The sequence below is a fragment of the Cheilinus undulatus genome, linkage group 21, assembly GCF_018320785.1.
Source record: "Cheilinus undulatus linkage group 21, ASM1832078v1, whole genome shotgun sequence".
NCBI classification, from domain to species: Eukaryota; Metazoa; Chordata; class Actinopteri; order Labriformes; family Labridae; genus Cheilinus; species Cheilinus undulatus.
Window position 1 is genome coordinate 33,874,947 of NC_054885.1, and position 18,076 is coordinate 33,893,022.

At 40.9% G+C, this 18,076-nt stretch overlaps 1 protein-coding gene across 1 annotated transcript in view; it reads left to right on the forward strand.

Moving 5' to 3' along the window:
* The window catches only part of LOC121503359 (serine/threonine-protein kinase/endoribonuclease IRE1-like), a 37,530-nt gene extending 19,454 nt beyond the window's left edge, over nucleotides 1-18,076 (forward strand). Inside the window, exons 6-22 of the mRNA XM_041777704.1 lie at nucleotides 1,803-1,925; nucleotides 4,307-4,408; nucleotides 4,492-4,753; nucleotides 6,576-6,654; nucleotides 6,910-7,069; nucleotides 8,983-9,098; nucleotides 9,271-9,465; nucleotides 11,239-11,503; nucleotides 11,609-11,699; nucleotides 11,793-11,982; nucleotides 12,103-12,202; nucleotides 12,295-12,494; nucleotides 14,381-14,528; nucleotides 14,638-14,765; nucleotides 14,970-15,093; nucleotides 16,284-16,351; nucleotides 16,661-18,076. Coding sequence (XP_041633638.1) covers nucleotides 1,803-1,925; nucleotides 4,307-4,408; nucleotides 4,492-4,753; nucleotides 6,576-6,654; nucleotides 6,910-7,069; nucleotides 8,983-9,098; nucleotides 9,271-9,465; nucleotides 11,239-11,503; nucleotides 11,609-11,699; nucleotides 11,793-11,982; nucleotides 12,103-12,202; nucleotides 12,295-12,494; nucleotides 14,381-14,528; nucleotides 14,638-14,765; nucleotides 14,970-15,093; nucleotides 16,284-16,351; nucleotides 16,661-17,191 — 2,882 coding nt within the window. The 3' untranslated portion in view covers nucleotides 17,192-18,076. The remainder of the gene's footprint in view (nucleotides 1-1,802; nucleotides 1,926-4,306; nucleotides 4,409-4,491; nucleotides 4,754-6,575; nucleotides 6,655-6,909; nucleotides 7,070-8,982; nucleotides 9,099-9,270; nucleotides 9,466-11,238; nucleotides 11,504-11,608; nucleotides 11,700-11,792; nucleotides 11,983-12,102; nucleotides 12,203-12,294; nucleotides 12,495-14,380; nucleotides 14,529-14,637; nucleotides 14,766-14,969; nucleotides 15,094-16,283; nucleotides 16,352-16,660) is intronic.

Genomic DNA, 18,076 nt, shown 5'->3' on the forward strand with positions numbered 1-18,076 from the left:
TGGTGGAGATGCAAAGTCTGATTGTGCTGCAGCTGGGGATTCACCCTCTTTAAATTTGTCCTGAAATACTTAAAAAGCCTGACACAAGCTATAAGACTTTTAAACTCTTAACCTGAGAGACTCCACACATGGCGACATTGGTTGGTTGGATGACCTCAAACCCTGCCATCTTCACGAACAGTTAAAATCTTGGATAAAGAGGACGAGACAAGAGCTTTAAAAACAAACTTTAAAAGCTTGATATCAGATCTAAAATGGGCTGGAAACAAATGTAGAGAAAAGAGAAGTGTGCTCTCGTCTGGTTGTATTAGTTAAAAAAAAAAAAAAGAAAAGCGTGCAGCTGCATTTTGCACAGGTTTAAGATGTCTGATTGCAGACCAGAAGATGACAAATTAAAGTGCATTGCAGTAATCCAGCCTGGAACTTATTAAGGTGTGGATAGCTTTCTCAAGGTCATGATGGCTCAGAAACGGTTTGTATTTGGCAAAAAGATTGCTAAAACCTTGTCTTAACTAAACTGTCAATTTGTTTTTCAAATCTTGGATGACTGTCTAATATCAGGCCCAGAATTTTGACAGTTTGACTGAACTTAGAAGACAAAGCACCAAAGCCAGCTGTCACAGCGTCCCCAAACACAACATGCTCTGTTTTTTTCTTCATTCAAATGGAGGAAATGTTGGGCTAACCACTGCTTGGTATCAACAATGCAAAGACTTGAGTGCAACACTTTCTTTTGGCTTCCTTTGCAGATAGATCTGCAAATCGGCTGCATAACAATGAAACGATAAATTGTGCCTAGCTATAACTGATCCAAGTGGCAACATATATAAGTAAATAAGAGGCATGTGTTTGTATTTGAGGGATATAAAATACATTTAACAGACAAATAGGGAAAGATTACTCTTAACGCAAATAAAACCACAAGAAAATCTGTCAAAACAATCTTCAGAACCATCGGATAATCTCGCCTTTGCTGGCACAATATGTCGAGAGAACCAGGGTAGAAATCATCTCAGTTCTCTTGCCAGACTTCAGCAGAATTCTGCAGGAGTTTTGGAGCTAGATAATTATTCTTATCCAACTTAAAAACCAAAGTGGAGCCACAATTACCTGATTTGTGGGTTTGGTGCTCATCTATAACAATACATGAGAAGTTAATGCTGCACCCTTTGTTCACAATAAAAGTGAGATGCCATAACAAAGACGCAGTGTTTGGTAGTCGGTTAATAATAGGATGTTAACACCCATGACTAGAAGGTTGAAAAGTTGCTAATTACTCTGCATGACTAGACTTGCACTTGTGTGTGTATTGGTCAGTGTGACTTTCCCTTTGATTAGACTCAATTTTCTTGTAGGTAAAACCAAATCAGAGTTTTTCTGCCATTAGAAAATGTATTAGACAATATAATCAATAAAGAAAAGCTCCAAACTTGGCAAATCTATGTAAGTATTTTTGTATTTTCTGTTATTTGGTCACAGATAATAATTAGAAGCCCAATTCACTGGACCCTTAAGATAAATGTGGTTTTATATAAGTTTAATGTGATATATTTCACTGGATTTGAGACAAACAAGCTTTATTAGATTTGATTATTTGCAGTGAAGAAAGTCCAATATCATACATGTTTACGGACGGGATAATAAAAGAAGTGGTGACATCGCATCAAAAAGGAACAGACCGCCATTTTGAATTGAATTAATTAAACCACATGCTAATAGATTAATGGTTCATTCATAAATCAGGGAAGTAGGAATGCTTTCCTCATAATAGAGGTGAATATTTAGTCTGTGTTTATGTACAGGTAAGAAGCAGGACTCCTGGTATGTGGTGGACTTGTTGACCGGGGAGAAACAGCAGACCCTGACTTCCTCCTTCGCCGAGATGCTGTGCCCCTCCTCATCTCTTCTCTATCTAGGACGCACAGGTAAACATGAAAGCAGTTCACTTACCTACATGCAGCTTTTTTCTGTTCTAACCAAGCAGCAGCCTTCAGTATTTAAAAATGAAGCCCTCAGAGAAGAAATGCAGAAACTTTGTTCTCAAGTTTCCGCTTGGGACTGGCTGCAGAAGCACCAGAATTTACTTATTCTCTGTTTACATTTTGCATTCAGGACACTTTGTGTGTATCTGGATACCTTGTGATTGCACGTTTGTGTTTGTATCCAGGCCGGCCCGCAAATTTCACTGCATAACTCATTTTTCCCAGTTTAAACTAATTTTACCACTTTTTAAACCCATTTCCCCACATTTTCTGCCCATTTCAGTCCCTGTTAAGCCATTCTTGCCACTTTATTACCAAAGTCATCACATTTTCTGATTATTTTGGCCAGTTTTAACCCAATTTTTCCAATTTTATACCATTGTACTCTTTGTCACACCCATCTTTGCCACTTTGGATCCACTTTTGCCTCTTGTAATCCTTTTTCACCATCATTTCTGCTTGTTTTCACCACTCTTACCCATTTTTGCCCCTCTGACTATTTTTGCCTCTGTTAACCCATTTTGCCACCTTTTTTCTCCATTTCTGCTACTTGTAAAATTCCATTTCACCATTTTTTTGGCCAAATAAGGCATTTTTTTCCAATCCATGACAAATTTTTGTCATTTTTGACTCTGTTTTTCCCCTTTTTAATCCAGTTCATTACGTTTTCTGGCTGTTTAAGCCACTTTTGACCAATTTTTCCCAATATTAAGTGATTTTTACCACTTTTGATGAAAATTTTCGTCATATTTATCGATCATTTCACTGTATTTACACCCATTTTTGCCACCTTAAACCCATTTTTGCCTCTTGTAACCCCTTGTCACCATTATATCTGCTGGTTTTCCCCACTCTTTCCTATGTTTTGTTGCCTCCATTGACTCATTTTGCCACTTTTCCACATTTTGCTGCCTTTAAAATACCATTTCATAACACTTTTGCATAATTTTGCAGCTTTTGAGCGATTTTTCCACTTGTTAATCCCATTTCCACACCTTCTCTGCCTATTGTTGTCACTATTAAGTTGTTTTCACCACTTCCAGTGCCCATTTTTACCAAACAGCATTTCACTGCTTTTAGTACTTTGAACCCATTCTTGCCACTTGTAATCCCTTTTTAAGAAAAGGAGTTAACATTTTCAAGAAAGCTATATACTACAGCGCAAGCTGCCTCCTTTTGTAAATGACAGGACCCAGCTCCTGTTTGGAACGCATTTAAAAAAAACACCAGTACCAAATGAAAAGCTGGTTTTGGAGCCATAAGACAACCTCTTCTTACATAATTCAGATCACTTACAAGAGCTGCAATTCCCATCACTTCGAGCAAAACTGGGCGGAACCAGATAAACCAAGTATGCTAGCTTAATCTGATCACTTCAGGTGACAAGGTAGTGTTTTATGTGTGCTTCTACAAAACCAGTCCAGATCCAGATAAAGACATCCCAGTCCACTTAAGTGATAGTTAGGGGGAAAAGGTTGGGACTGTTGTGCTTCTGCAGCACTGTACAGCAATGTAAAATCACTTGAAGGGGCACCAGTATTATGTTGTTATCGGGGCAGTATGAAGATACAAAGGCCTAGTGATAGCAGATGTGCCAAAAACTCAACCAGAGGTTCTGACTTTTAAGAGATAAGATTTATTTTTAAGAAATACCAAAGAACGCTGCAGCTATTTCCTCCACCTGCAATCAGATCATCAATCATAAGATGCTTATCATGGTTTCAATTCTACTCTTTTTGTTCAATTGCATGCTTTCTTCAAGATGTTGTTGAAGAATCAATATCTGAATGGCGCCCCAGCTGGTTGTATTTCATCAAATTATCAATGCAGTCAGTCCCACTCAGCTCTTGATTTAATCTGTCTGATTAACAGCCCTATTTGTCTTGCACGCTCATCCCTCAAAGTGTTGGCAAACCCTTATTTACTTTCTTCTCATCTCGTCTCCTGACCCCACCCTTTCACCCCCGAGTCCATCCTGCAGTGCTGCAGGCGAAAGAAACCAGGATGGTAATCGTAGACCATGAGAGCCTTGCAAATTGAGGACTTTTTAAATCCTTGACGGGGTGTCAAGTCAAACTTTGCTTTGTCACCTCAGAGTGTAATTGCTGGATTAGGTTTCTCCACATTTCCCAACATCATTGTGTTTTTTTGAAGCAGAGGAAAGTCAACACCACTTTGCTCTTAAAGCCAGACATGGATCCATGCAGCCGCTCTGGCTTTATACCTGGGTTACATAAGCAAAGAAAATGATACACATGTTTGCTCTTGTGTAAAAAAAAAAAAAAAAAAAAAAAAAAAAAAGGTTTTCCTTCTATCCCTGTCAGAGTATACCATCACCATGTATGACACAAAGAGCAGAGAGCTGCGCTGGAATGCCACCTATTCTGACTACGCCTCCACCCTTCCTGATGATGACACCAAATACAGTAAGACTCTTTAGGATGCTCCTTTAGATTTACGTTTATGAAAGATGATGTTGATCATTTGTGGGTTCTTTTGCTCCCTGCAGAGATGGCCCACTTCGTTTCTAATGGGGATGGCCTGGTGGTGACGGTGGACAGTGAAACCGGAGACGTTCAGTGGGTGCAGAATTATAACTCTCCAGTGGTGGCCATTTACATCTGGCAGCGCGAGGGGCTCCGCAAAGTTTCACACACAAACGTGGCTGTGGAAACTCTGCGCTACCTCACGTTTATGTCTGGAGAGGTTGGCCGCATCACTCAGTGGAAATACCCGTTTCCAGAGGAGAAGAAGCCCAAGAATAAGTTCATGTAGGCACACATTTCTTCTTTTTAGTCAAGAGCTGTCTTCAGGTGTGCACTCCTGCAAATTTTTTGAAACTGGATGCAGCAGTTTCAGTATGCACGTTAAGATTGCGTTGACTTCTTATATGAAAATCATCATTTCATCCTCATAACGTGCAGAGAATTTTGTTGAATATGTCTTGTTGCATTGTTACATAGTCCCCAACCTTATGTCAAAGTGCTCAGGGTATGGTTGGAGAAAAATCTTTGTAAAGTCATTTAAGGGCTGAGGGATAAATGGCTTTTGTCAATTAATTCGTTTTGTGGATTGGGACGAATTTTTCAGTCTAAAATCTAGATTTTCTCTTCCTCTATCTTAACTCTTGGACTTATCTTAACTAGCCTAAAACTTTCAAGAGTGCCAATTACTAAACTGTGACTAAAACTAAAATGCATTTAAATCAGAAGACTGAGACGAAGGCCGGCCTTACACCAGAGGACTTTGCTAAAACTCTTAAAAGACTGACGTCTCACACCTAAAGGCAATTTGTCTTCAAGCCGTTGAGATTTTAGTCTCAGACTAAGATTTTGCAAAGACTATGGGTCACTAACTTCAAGACTAGAATAAGTTTCCTTTTGAGATTATTTCCAATCATGCATCTGGTGGAAATTCACAACAACAATTTCTGAGCAGAGAACACCACGTAGAAGGAAATGGAGATCACATTTGAGTTAATATCTGTTATAATGCAATGTTTTTAAATCATTTACATTGAGGAAAAAACAAAAGATAAATACCAAAGCAACTTTGCATGTTACTGCTACAGCCAAGGAACTGTCCCAGAAACACTTCAGAATAAAAATACCGTATGAAAACGCACGTCGACTCACCACAGAAACAAACCGGTCAGGCTTTATCTTTGAAAATCCCAGTGGAGGTTTACCGTACCTGTCATGTCTGGAGTGAATTGACAGACAAGGCACACAAACACAGGTGAAGAGATCTGCAGCTCTGGGCAGAAAAGTTGTTCTGTCTCTTGAGTTCTGAGCGGACACTCAGCGACTCTAGATTGATCTACACTCATGTTCATATTTTGAAGAATGAAGTGATTTAATGTGCCTACACACAACACTGGCTCCCATTGGCTGTGGACAAGAGTCGCGTCACTGAGAAACACAATTTGCATATGACCAGATTTAAGACTTATGACAATATCAAACAGGTTTGATGTTATAGTAATATCTCCTACTATGCACATGTGAAAGGGTCTTTCTCAGCCCAGCCAGAGTGAAAAAAAGGACCCATTTTGTTTGCACATTCAGCTACCTTGGTAAATTTCAGGAAGTCTTCAGGAATTTTGTGTTTTTATCAAAAACACCAAAGGCCAACTTCTCTTTGTTTTGGAATTCAGTTTGAATGGAGAACTGGCAAAACTCTCAGAACATGTTGCAACCTTTGCCATCGCAAATTCCTGAAAGGGTGAAATCAAGCTGAACTTTTGTAATATGTGAGGTTGCTTAATGCCGAAGAGTCTGGACATGCAATATGAAAGAAAAGGGTGCAGACCAGCCTGGTTTCAGCTCTTGTTCCTCACTACAGTGCTGTTTTTAATTTGGAAACACTGAGCCCACAGCTGTCTCTGAAACAGGAATTGGAGCGGTTGATCATCTGTGAAAGTTTTGTCTATTTAAAGAGAACACAGATCGCCCTCTCTGCCCTCCATTTTGAATTTATGATGGTTCAAACAGCAGATTTTTAATCTAGGGTGTCAAACTTTCACTGAGCATGAAATGCCGACCATGATCTGTAGATGGGCAATAATTTGACTGTTTTCTCTTTTTATTTCAGGGCTACTTTGTATGTGGGGAAATACTCCACCAGTCTGTACGCTTCTCCCTCTTTGGTGCACGATGGAGTCACGGTGGTGGTGAGTGACATTTCCATGCATATCAGTCCTTATCAGTTTCACATGAGCTCTTACTCATAGGTTGAGTGTTAAAATATGTAAACCTTTTGTATCATTCAGACTCTCCTGTCAGTTTATCGACATTGTTTGTGGTTTCTAGGTATGCCTCTAGTGACTTCTAAAGTCTGCTGTTTTTAATCTAAACCTGTCCCAGTTTAAGTTACTCATTGCCCTGATTCCTCTGAACACAGTTTGTTTGTGTTTGTGTATGCACAGCCTCGTGGCAGCACCTTCCCCATGCTGGAGGGTCCCGACAGCCAGGAGACGGAAGAAGACAAGGAATGTGTCATCACGCCCAGCACCAGTGTCAAATTTAACCCCCCACTCCGAGAGAGAAATCGGATCAACTTCATGAGGAACTACCTGCTCCTCATAGGTATTACATCTTAAACAGCCTGCTCTGGTTAACGCTACCTTTCTAGTAGTGCTGATGGAGGCGTTTCAGGGTGACCACTTCAAGAAGAAGTGGTTAGTAGTTTCAAGAACACAGCGTGCACTCAGGTTTGATGTCAGGAAACCAAAAAGTTTGTTTCTTCTCAGGAAGTTTCACTCTCGGTACTATGCATCACCAATTGAATTCGGGGACTTTCACAGCCTATTTGGAGTGACTGTGTTGAGCATACACTGCCCTCTACTGGTTGTACTGAATCCTGAATACAACCTAACCTAACTCTGCATGTGCATATCAGAGCATTACATTATAGCTTCCCTATAACATAGTGATAATTCAAAATCGAGGTAGCTGTCCAAGTTATTTGGTTAAAATGTGGGGGGAATTGGCAATAAAATTTTCAAGAATTTACATGGAATTTTTTAGAGAATTTGTTGGATATTTTGGTGGAAATTACTGGAAAATATTCAGCTATCTTGATTTGAATTGATTTGAAATTTGAATTGATATGTGTGTGTTGGGGGAGGGGGGTGCTTGAATTCTGAGAATTTGAAAAAAAACTTTTTAGGATCTTTTGGATCCTTTGAAAATGTTTGAAAACTTGTTCAGATATTTTTGGGGGAAAATGCTGGAAACTATTCAAATATCCTATTGGAAATAGGTGGAATATATATTTGTAAATATTGGAAAATGCCATTGGATGTTTTGGGGGAAACTTGTTTTAAATGTTTTTGGCATTTTCATGAAAATTTGTCCATGGAGTTTTTTTGGACATTTTCAGGCATTTTAATGGAAATTCGGGAAATGTATTTAAAGTTTATGGGAATTTGTTTAGATTTAAATGGGGTGTGCTTTGAAATTTTTACACATTTTCATGAAAATTTGAAAAATTTAATTTCAAATTTTGGGAATTTTGTATGAGGTAGGTATCCTTTGAAAAATTCAAGAATTTACACTGAAATTTTTGAAAATTTGTTCAGGGGGAAATCACTGGGAAGTATTTAAATATCCTTATGGAAATTGTAGTGATATATTTGTGTATCTTATAGAATGTCATTGGATGTTTTGGGGTAAATTACTTGTAATGGAAATTCATCTAAGGAGTTTATTTAAAAACTTTCAGGCATTTTCATGGAAATTTGAGAAATGTATTTATAATGTATGGGAATTTGTGTGTGTGCATGGATCCTTTGATTTTATAAGGAATTTAATGGAAATTTTGGGGAATATTTGGAGGGAATTTGCCATAATTTACATGGAATTTTGGGGAGTGTATTTGTACATTGTGGGGGGATTTGATAGGACATTTTAGGTGGGATTTTTTAGGTCATTTGCTTGAAAAATTCTTGAATATTTTACATGAATTCTGATGGTTTTTTTTATTTGAATGTTTATGCTTTATGGTAAGGTTTCACTGAAACTTTTGGGGAATATTTGAAGAAATCTTGGGGTATGTTGCATGGGATACTATTCAAATACTGTTGAATAAGCAAGAAAAAACTCCAAACACACTTTGACACATTTCGGTATCAAGCCCTCATCAGAAAATCTACTTTCTGTGTTTTTAAGGTCAATTTGTGACCATAACATGAAAATAAAGGTATTTTAATGTTTGATGTGTGACTTGGGTTTTTTTCTTGCTTATTCATCAACTCCATGAATCCTGTTTCCAAAGAGCACCTCAGACAAACTCTTGAGTCCATGAAGCACTCCTTCCTTTAGTTTCTTGACTGTAAAAATGTTCAAGAATTGTCTCAGAAATTTTGGATAATCTATTTTTGATTTTAAGGAATTTCACTGGAATGTGGAAAAGAAAATTTTCCAGAAATTCATGAGTTTTTCAGAAACATAAGTCTGGTGCTTCTGTTGATATAAAGAATATGACTCTTGCGTTTCAGGTCATCATGAGACGCCCCCTGAAGCTCACACCAAGATCCTGGAGAAGTTTCCTGACAGCTTCCCTCGAAATCAGGGCAAAATCATCCAACCCAACGCTAAGAACAACGTGGAGGAGGTCTGTGAAGCCGAGGATGTTTTCCTAGTTGTACATAACTAGTTTAAAAAGCGAATATTTTGTTTAAAATCATCCATAACTATACATACATCAGATACAGCATTCAGATACAGCCATTATTGATCAGAACTTCAGATTTTCTCACCCCTCTCTCCCTGTTTCTCTGCTGTAGAAGGTGAATGACAGTGGCATGGACGATGGGCCGCCTTCTCCTCTGCCTGATACATCCATCCAAGACCCCGGGACCAGCGGTCGCCCTGTGCGCCCAGAGGCACCTGTGGACTCCATGCTCAAAGACATGGCCACCATCATCTTCTCCACTTTCCTCCTGGCTGGCTGGGTGGCCTTTGTGATCACCTACCCCAAAGTAAGCCCAACAACTCCACCTAGTGGACTTTGACCGCAGGCAATAGAGTCCAATGCCATGATGACAGACACACTGATGCTACATGTAACTGAATGTCTACAAAGGATCAATAGAGGGGAGAAGAACATGCCAGCAAACACAAAACATAACATAGCAGCTTATTTGCATGTATGGTGCTGTGCCGGTGATGGTCTGGACCAGAAGCATTATGTTTGCAGGCTGTCTGTCCATCCAGCCATTCTTGTGAATGCCATATGCCTAAAGAATGCTGCGAAGGATTTTCTCCAAACTTTGCACAAATGCTCTGACTGAAGGATGAAGTGGTTAAATTGTGGGGGTCAGGGCTGGGTATTTCACCAGTACAAATGCCAAGATAATGCCATACATGATTTTGGATAATAGACGTGTCATGCACAGAATACAGCAGCACCAACACTAAATATATAGTTTTAAGGTTCCTACAATTTCACTTCTTTACAATACCTTGGCTATTGATAAGTGCAATTAGATTTTATCTTTTATGCTTGAAAGGGCCCTCCATGTTGTTCATCTGTCTTTTGTATTTGATGCAACACAAGATTCTGGTTTTACTGTTTGTATTTTGCATGATTGTCTGTTTGCATCTGCATTCATGTGGGTACTGCAGCTTCAGTAATGAACCAAAGAGCGAGGATTAATCAGCATTACTTATGTTGTGTAAGCAGCAGCCCGAGGCCTTCATTATTAGCTATGCTGTTACGTTTTTTACTAATAAAGCATAAAAGTGCTGTGTGTGGTCTTCTGACCCCCTTTAGAAGTTGATAGAAATTTTGACTTTACTGCAGTCGTGGATGTGACGGCTCACACAGGCCTGGTGTAGCAATCCTAGAAGTTGTAGCTAGCTACAAATCAGGCTGTTGCCTTGTATTTAAAAAGTGTGCGTATTGCATAACTCATATCTTGGGTATCGTTTGGGTTTTCTCCAATACCGGTGCCTGAATCAGTATTTTTAGGTGTTCTGTGCCTCTCATTTGGAGTGGCAGGGTTCACATTGGGGTGGTAAGGTACTGAAAAGAAGCACCAAATCCCTGTTCAGCTCAGAGGATATCGGAGGTGTTGGCACCAGTCCCACACTGGTACCGGACTTAGGTACTCATCCCTACTCTTATCCAACTCTAAACTTTCTGCTGTCTAAAGACACCTGAACCAATCTTAGCTGCTGCTTAGCTGGCAGTGGACAGACTTTCTCATCCATACTAGTTTGTTTTGATCTGAAGCATGCACAGGATTATGTAGTTTAGCATCTGCTGCTGCCTATTGGCTTTTTTGTTAACTGTCCCTTAGGGGGTGGTGTATGGTATTCCAAAACTGCCGTCACACTTGCAGCTGTATCAGTCCTGTGACATCTGTGTCAGTGCCTGTATCGGTCATGCAAATGTATTGCTTCTGAACTTTGAACAAATTTCCACTCTGACCCAAATATGGTCTGTATTTGGAGGCTTAAGTCCAAAAACTATCCAGCCCCTCTCTCTGGCCCACAACTTTACCAACACTGTAACACTATGCTTCAATGATAAACCTGCTACATTCTCACATCAGCTACTCAAAACTTCTTGGAGGAATCACAAGCCTTGCTGAAAAATCATGGATAAAGTAGGGGTGGAAATTGTAACCATTTGCATAAACCCTTTTTTTAAATCTAGGTAAAATTTGAGGAGTGTTATAGTTGTTTTTGACATTTAAATGATAGTTTTATGTTTCAGAGAGTCTTACATGAGTCTTGCCTCTCTACAGAGTGTTCACAAGCAGCAGCAGCTGCAGCACCAGGAGTTTCAGAGACAGATGGAGGAGAGGCTGGAGCTGCTGCAGAGACAGCAGCCTTTCCCCACTGCAGACCTCGGCCTGGGTTTGGCCCCTGACAGCGACTACCTGGAGGTGGCCCGTACTCGCTCTGAGTGCTCAGACCACAGCAGCCCCAACGTCACGCCCCGCGCCTCCAACCACTCCAACCTGTCTGTGTCTGAGCTGGGAAGCTCTGCAAATGAGCATGAAGATGGAGGTGGGACTTAGAAAGCGCCATAAAGGCAATAAAAACATTGTTGGTGCTACCTTCTTTGACATTTATTAGCAGTTGTAACAGATGTCTGAAATTTTGTCTGAACAGAAGAGGACTCCATTGTTGTCAGAGTGGGCAACATAACTTTCCGACCCAAAGAGGTCCTGGGTCATGGAGCTGAGGGCACGATTGTGTACAAGTAAGTCTGAAACAGAGTAGCGCAGTCATTCAGGACAACACCTGTCTAATTTGCAAAAATAACATCATTGCACTCTCATTTTCTCTCAATAAGGGGTCAGTTTGACAACCGTCCCGTGGCTGTGAAGAGGATTCTCCCAGAGTGCTTCAGCTTTGCAGACCGAGAGGTGCAGCTGCTGAGGGAGTCAGATGAGCACCCAAATGTTATCCGTTATTTCTGCACCGAGAGGGATCGTCAGTTTCAGTACATCGCCATCGAGCTGTGTGCTGCCTCGCTTCAGGAGGTAATGAGCCACTGAAGGAGTTAAAAAAGTAGAAGGACTAAACATCATTTCAACTCTGTAAAAATGAGGCACTCTGTCATTGATACTGGACTACACTCACTGTAATTTTACTCTCTCTAGTACGTGGAGAAGAAGGATTTTGACCGCCATGGACTGGAGCCGGTGATGCTTCTTCAGCAGACTATGTCGGGACTGGCCCACCTTCACTCTCTGAACATTGGTAGGTATCCTATCACTTTTGTCAGCAGTTATGATACCAAAGATGTCTGTGACCCCTTGTTTTCTCTTCTCACCATCATCCTTTTCCTTCAGTTCACAGAGACCTGAAACCTCACAACATCCTGGTTTCCATGCCCAACGCCCACGGTCGAGTCCGGGCTATGATCTCAGACTTCGGCTTGTGTAAGAAGCTGGCAGTGGGGCGCCACAGTTTCAGCAGGAGGTCCGGCGTGCCGGGCACAGAAGGCTGGATCGCCCCTGAGGTTCTTAGTGAGGACTGCAAAGATAACCCAGTGAGTAAACAGTAGAGCAGCAGCAATGTCGTAGGGGTTGGTTTGCAGAAAAGAAACACAAAATTATATAACTGGATAAGATGTTCAATCACAGTTTGCAGAAGTCTGATACTGTAAAATGTAGAATGAGTCACATCACTATGTAAGTAAGAAAGAGCTGTTTTTTGGGTCTCCCAGAGCCACGATTTTCAACCACTGCTGTGGGACATTAGTGTGCTGTGAGAGATCATCAAGTGTGCCATGGTAAATGATCAAATTCCAATCATTTGCTGCAAAGAATTAACATGTAATACTGCCTTTGTTAAGCAGCTGTGCTTGCGCTGTAATGGCAGATAAATTTAACACCTAATAAACTACTCTTCTATACCACCAGGTGGCGGTAGGTATTGCAATAATAACGACATTGTTAATTCAAAACAACACAGTTGGTGATTCATGCTACAAGAGGTGGTGACAAGATTTGATTATTAAAGCTGTAGATACAGTACCTATAGAAAGTATTCTGCCCTTGGATGTTTTACACTTTCATTGATTTTATAAATCAATCATGGTCAATGTGATTTAGCTTTTTGACCAAAAAATGCAAAAAAACTCTTCTACAAAGTAATATCAGTTAAATAAAATGAATCAGGTTTGCTCACCTGGACACTGCAATTTTTCTCTATTCTTCTTTGCAAAACTACTTTAGCTCTATGGTTGCACAGGGATCAGGCATGAACAGTCCTTTTTAAGTCCATCCACAAATTCTCTATTTAATCGAGGTCTGGGCTTTGACTCGGCCACTCCAAAACATTCACCTTATTGTCTTTAAATTATTTCTGTGCAGCTTTTGCTGTTTGCTGCAGGTCATTTTCTTGCTGAAGGATAAATCTTCTCCCTCTATTGTAGCCTGAATAATATTGTCCTCCAGGATGTTCGTATATTTTGCTGCATTTATTTTACCCTCTACCTTTACAAGCTGCTGAGAAGCATCCCCACAGCATGATGCTACCACCAACATGCTTCGCAGTGGGGATGGTGTGTTTGTGGTGATGTGCAGTGTTTGGTGTCTGATGACCAAAACGCTCCATTTTGGTCTCATCAGAGCAAAGAACTTTCTCCCACTTGATCACGGAGTCTCCCACATGCCTTTTGTTGAACTCTAGTCCAGATTGAATCTGAGTTTTCTTCAACAGTGTCTTTCTCTTTCCTACTCTCCCATAAAGCTTTGACTGGTGAAGAACAGTTGTTGTCTGCAGAGTCTCTACCATCTCAGCTGCTGAAGCTTGTAACTCCTTCAGAGTAGTCATAGGTGTCTTGGTGTTCTCTCTCACTAGTCTCCTTCTTGCGTGGTCATTCATTTTGTGAAGATGGCCTGATCTAGGCAGATTTACACATGTGCCATAGTCCTTCCATGTCTTTATGGTGGATTTAACTGAACTCTGGTGGATGGTATCCATCTCCTTACTTACGACTTATAATTTTCATTGACCTTTTCTCTGAGTTGCTTGGAGTGTTCTTTTGTGTTTATGGTGTAATGGTAGCCAGGAATACTGATTGACTAGTGACTGGACCTTCCAGACACAGTTGTCTTTATACTAGAATGATTATTACAGAGGGGTGCAGATTCTCAGCATTAAGTTAGTGAGTTTTAGGTAAAAATGCGTGCTATGATGAACATTTTTGAAGCGTTTTATTTTCACCTAGAAGCTGCAGCTGCTGTGTTTGTCACTATTTTGCAATGCAGTCTTCAACTACCAGCTGCATGTTATTCCACCTCAGCATATCTGGTCTGCTGTTTGGGTCTGTGGGCTTTATCAGAGATGAAAATAACAAACTAAAAAGCAGATGTGTGTTAATTTTATACCACTCTGACCTGCTTTCTGTCCCTCTCTCTCCCTGTACAGACGTGTGCTGTTGACATCTTCTCTGCTGGTTGTGTTTTCTACTACGTGGTGTCTCAGGGAAGCCACCCATATGGCAAATCTCTGCAGAGGCAAGCGAACATCCTGCTAGGATCACACAACCTGGATCACCTGCAGACTGACAAACATGGTGAGGAATAAATCTAAGCTTTTTACTCTCTGATGATGCTTGTATGTACTAACTTTTCATTTAGAAGAGACCGTTGCCTAAACCTGTATGTTTTTGTGCTGTAAATTAGGAGACATTGTAGCCAGGGATCTAATAGAGCAGATGTTGAGCATGGAGCCACAGAAGAGGCCTTCAGCTGAGAGCGTTCTCAAACATCCTTTCTTCTGGAGCCTGGAGAAGGAGCTGCAGTTCTTCCAGGTTGCCTTTTTCACATGCATGTCTTTTTTAATTATGTGGATCACTTTTTGAGGCTGATGTAGATCATGTTTTTATATACTAAAGGTTTGTACTTATGGTCTGTATTTCCTTATTTAACATTACAGTGCACTAGATTTGTCTAAATGAGTTTATTTCTGTCATATGAATAAAAATGTACTTAAGTTTTTTTGTGTCTACTTGCAGGATGTGAGTGACAGAATAGAAAAGGAGCCGCTGGACGGACCAATCGTGAGACAGCTGGAGAGAGGAGGGAGGGCTGTAGTCAAGGGTGACTGGAGGGAGCATATCACAGTGCCTCTGCAGACAGGTATGACACTGAGGATGAAGTTTTCTATCTTTAAAAACCAGATCTGTAGTTGTAGATTTTACATGTAGATGTAGAAGCTAGGCCACTTCATTACTGCACACTAATGAAGAGTATGTACAACAACAATGGAGTTCTTATCTATGGTAACGGTTCGCCTACTACAGTTCATGCACGTATTAACCTGAAATACAAATGTATAAAATCTCTGATACATGTTTGAGTCTATACCTAAAGAAACAAAACAATATTTTCATTTCAAGATAATATATGATGAACTACTTGATCGTATTGCTGATGCATTTTTTTGCTTGTGCACTTTAATAACTAGGATTTACATTTCTCAATAGAGCTTAAAGGCTCTGGCAGGCATGATGTGTCTTTGCATTAAATGTGAGATCACGCTGCCACTAAAGTAGCAGGAAGTGGTAAATTTAGTCTGTTACTCCTCTCAAATGAAATTTATAAGGTTTGTCATTAATTTACCTGGCTTATCATAATAGTGAATGATGGTAATAAAAGTCAGATTTTTTAAGAAATACTGTAAAAAAATATGTGGCTGCACGGCGGTGCAGGGGTTAGCGCTGTTGCCTCATAGCAAGAAGGTTCCTGGTCCGCCTGGTCCACTTCCTGGTCAAGGCCTTTCTGTGCAGAGTTTGCATGTTCTCCCTGTGCATGCGTGGGTTCTCTCTGGGTACTCAGGCTTCCTCCCTCCACCAAAAACATGCTTGTTAGGTTGACTGATCACTCAGATCCACACCTACACCTATCCACACCTGTGGATCTGAGCGTGCCTGGTTGTCTGTCTCTGTCTCATTTGACTGGCGACCAATCCAGGGTTTACCCCGCCTTTCGCCCAATGGCAGTTTGGATAGGCTCCAGCCCCTGCAACCCCCAATGGGATAAGCAGTATAGAAAATGGACTGATGTGTAACATTCATGCTAAAAGAGTGGCAGTATAGTTGTGTGAGTTGATCATTTTTACATTTTCCCTGTTCTATGGATAGATTATCTTTTTTATTTCTGTGTTCACTGACTAGTGTCAGCATTAGCTCTTTAGAAGCAGTGTGAAACTGAATAAAAAAGCAGCTCGATCATTCCAGGTGTTCCTGAATATTGGTGTCATAATGGACAATGATCAAGGATTTATTCTGCGGTAAATGCATTGAGTTATATCCTCCTTTCTTTGGCAGATCTACGGAAATTCCGCTCCTATAAAGGTGGATCTGTCCGAGACCTGCTACGTGCAATGAGAAACAAGGTAGGACGATATTTTCATGTTTGTTGTTAAAGGGCATACTAACAGGAAAATGATCTGCTAAGGAGTGAACAGTTTTGTTTTCAAAAGAGTCCCACATTCTTCTGCTGAGCTCTTCCATGCATATGGAGCTGCAAAAGTGACAAAAACATTGTAGTAGACATGCTAGGTTGGTATTTGGCATGTGTGCATTAAGTCTCTGAAATGTTGTGGGAAACAGTCAAATTGCAACAAAATGTCCTAAAATTGTCATATAAACATGGCCTGAAAGAATTTTGAAGTTTGATTTGATATTTCCCTGTCTTTCTGCAGAAACACCATTACAGAGAGCTGCCTGCAGAGGTACAAGAGACTCTGGGCTCCATCCCTGATGATTTCGTCTCCTACTTCACCTCCCGATTCCCTCACCTGCTCATGCACACCTACCTGGCCATGCGGACATGTGCATCAGAGAGGCCATTCCTGCCTTACTACTCCACCCAGATGGCAAAAACACAGGCTGAATACACGCAAAGACAAACTGAGCCCTGCATTCAACAGGTGCCAACGCAAACATCACAACCACAGGGACCTGAGCATGCTCTACAGCCCCTGCAGGTCTCTGACACGATAACTAATGGACCATCGCCCTCACCCTCACCAGATGAGCCTGTATCTTCAGATTTACCTGTTCAGACGGTGGAGCCAGCAGAGTTAACTCTGCCCACACATATGAACTCGCATGGTCACGCAGTGAAACCCACGTCTGCCTCTGAATCAGATCCTCTCAGGCACAGAGAATCCAATCAGTCAGAAATGCACACACTGCCACTTCCTTCAGCTCTGGAACAAGAACCAGTGTGAGCTGAAGCAGAGACAGGTGGACCCAGCACAGACGGGGGCATTGCCTTTGAAGGTGGACACCATGTGGGGGTCAGCTGCTGCTCTCTGAGCTGGTGAGGACCAGGCCTGCAGTGCCTGGGATCCACTGCCAGGTGGAGCAGCTGCACTCTCTTTAGTGCCTTCTGCTCACCTGGGAGATGATGTCCCCCAACAGAACCGTCCACAAGTCTGCCTCTGCCTCCAGGAAGTCTGAAAATTATGTAGCGGGGCTGAGAAAAGACAATTTTTTTGTATTTTTTAACAGCATGTCCAAAAACAGTTTGTCGCTGAAATATTCGGCCTCTATTGTGGGAAACGTGTCTGGATGTTGTTGAGTAGTTTTATCGTGCAATGTTGTATTTCTCAGTGAGCCTGTTCACTGTGCAGATGCTGTATGTATATTTTTGTACAGACTGATTCAGAGTTTGGATCATTAATGTTTAATCAATTAACACGGCCTATGTGCCTTTTTAAAAAAAGATCTCACTGTGCTGCATGAGTACAGATCTTTAAAATGACTATGCTAAATGTGCTTGATTCCATTAATGCTGCTAGATTGCTTCGCTTTTGTCAATCAGGGTTATTGTGCTGACTCGGTAAGAGCGGACGGTTCCAAAGGGCGTTCACTGTGACACCTGAACACAGAAGGGTTTTTTATTCTCGTGATTATGTGGTCAAATTACAAGGTTGAAAGTCGGCTGCAAATCTCTCGTGTATAAAGACTTTTTCAAGGGCGTTAAAGTGAAGTTGATAACTTGCACATTAAATTCTATTTTTTTTTTATACTCTAATTTTGCTTGTTGAGTCATTACTGCATTTGAGGATGGGGCTGGTTCAAAATTGAATATTTAGATGTGGTCATTGCTC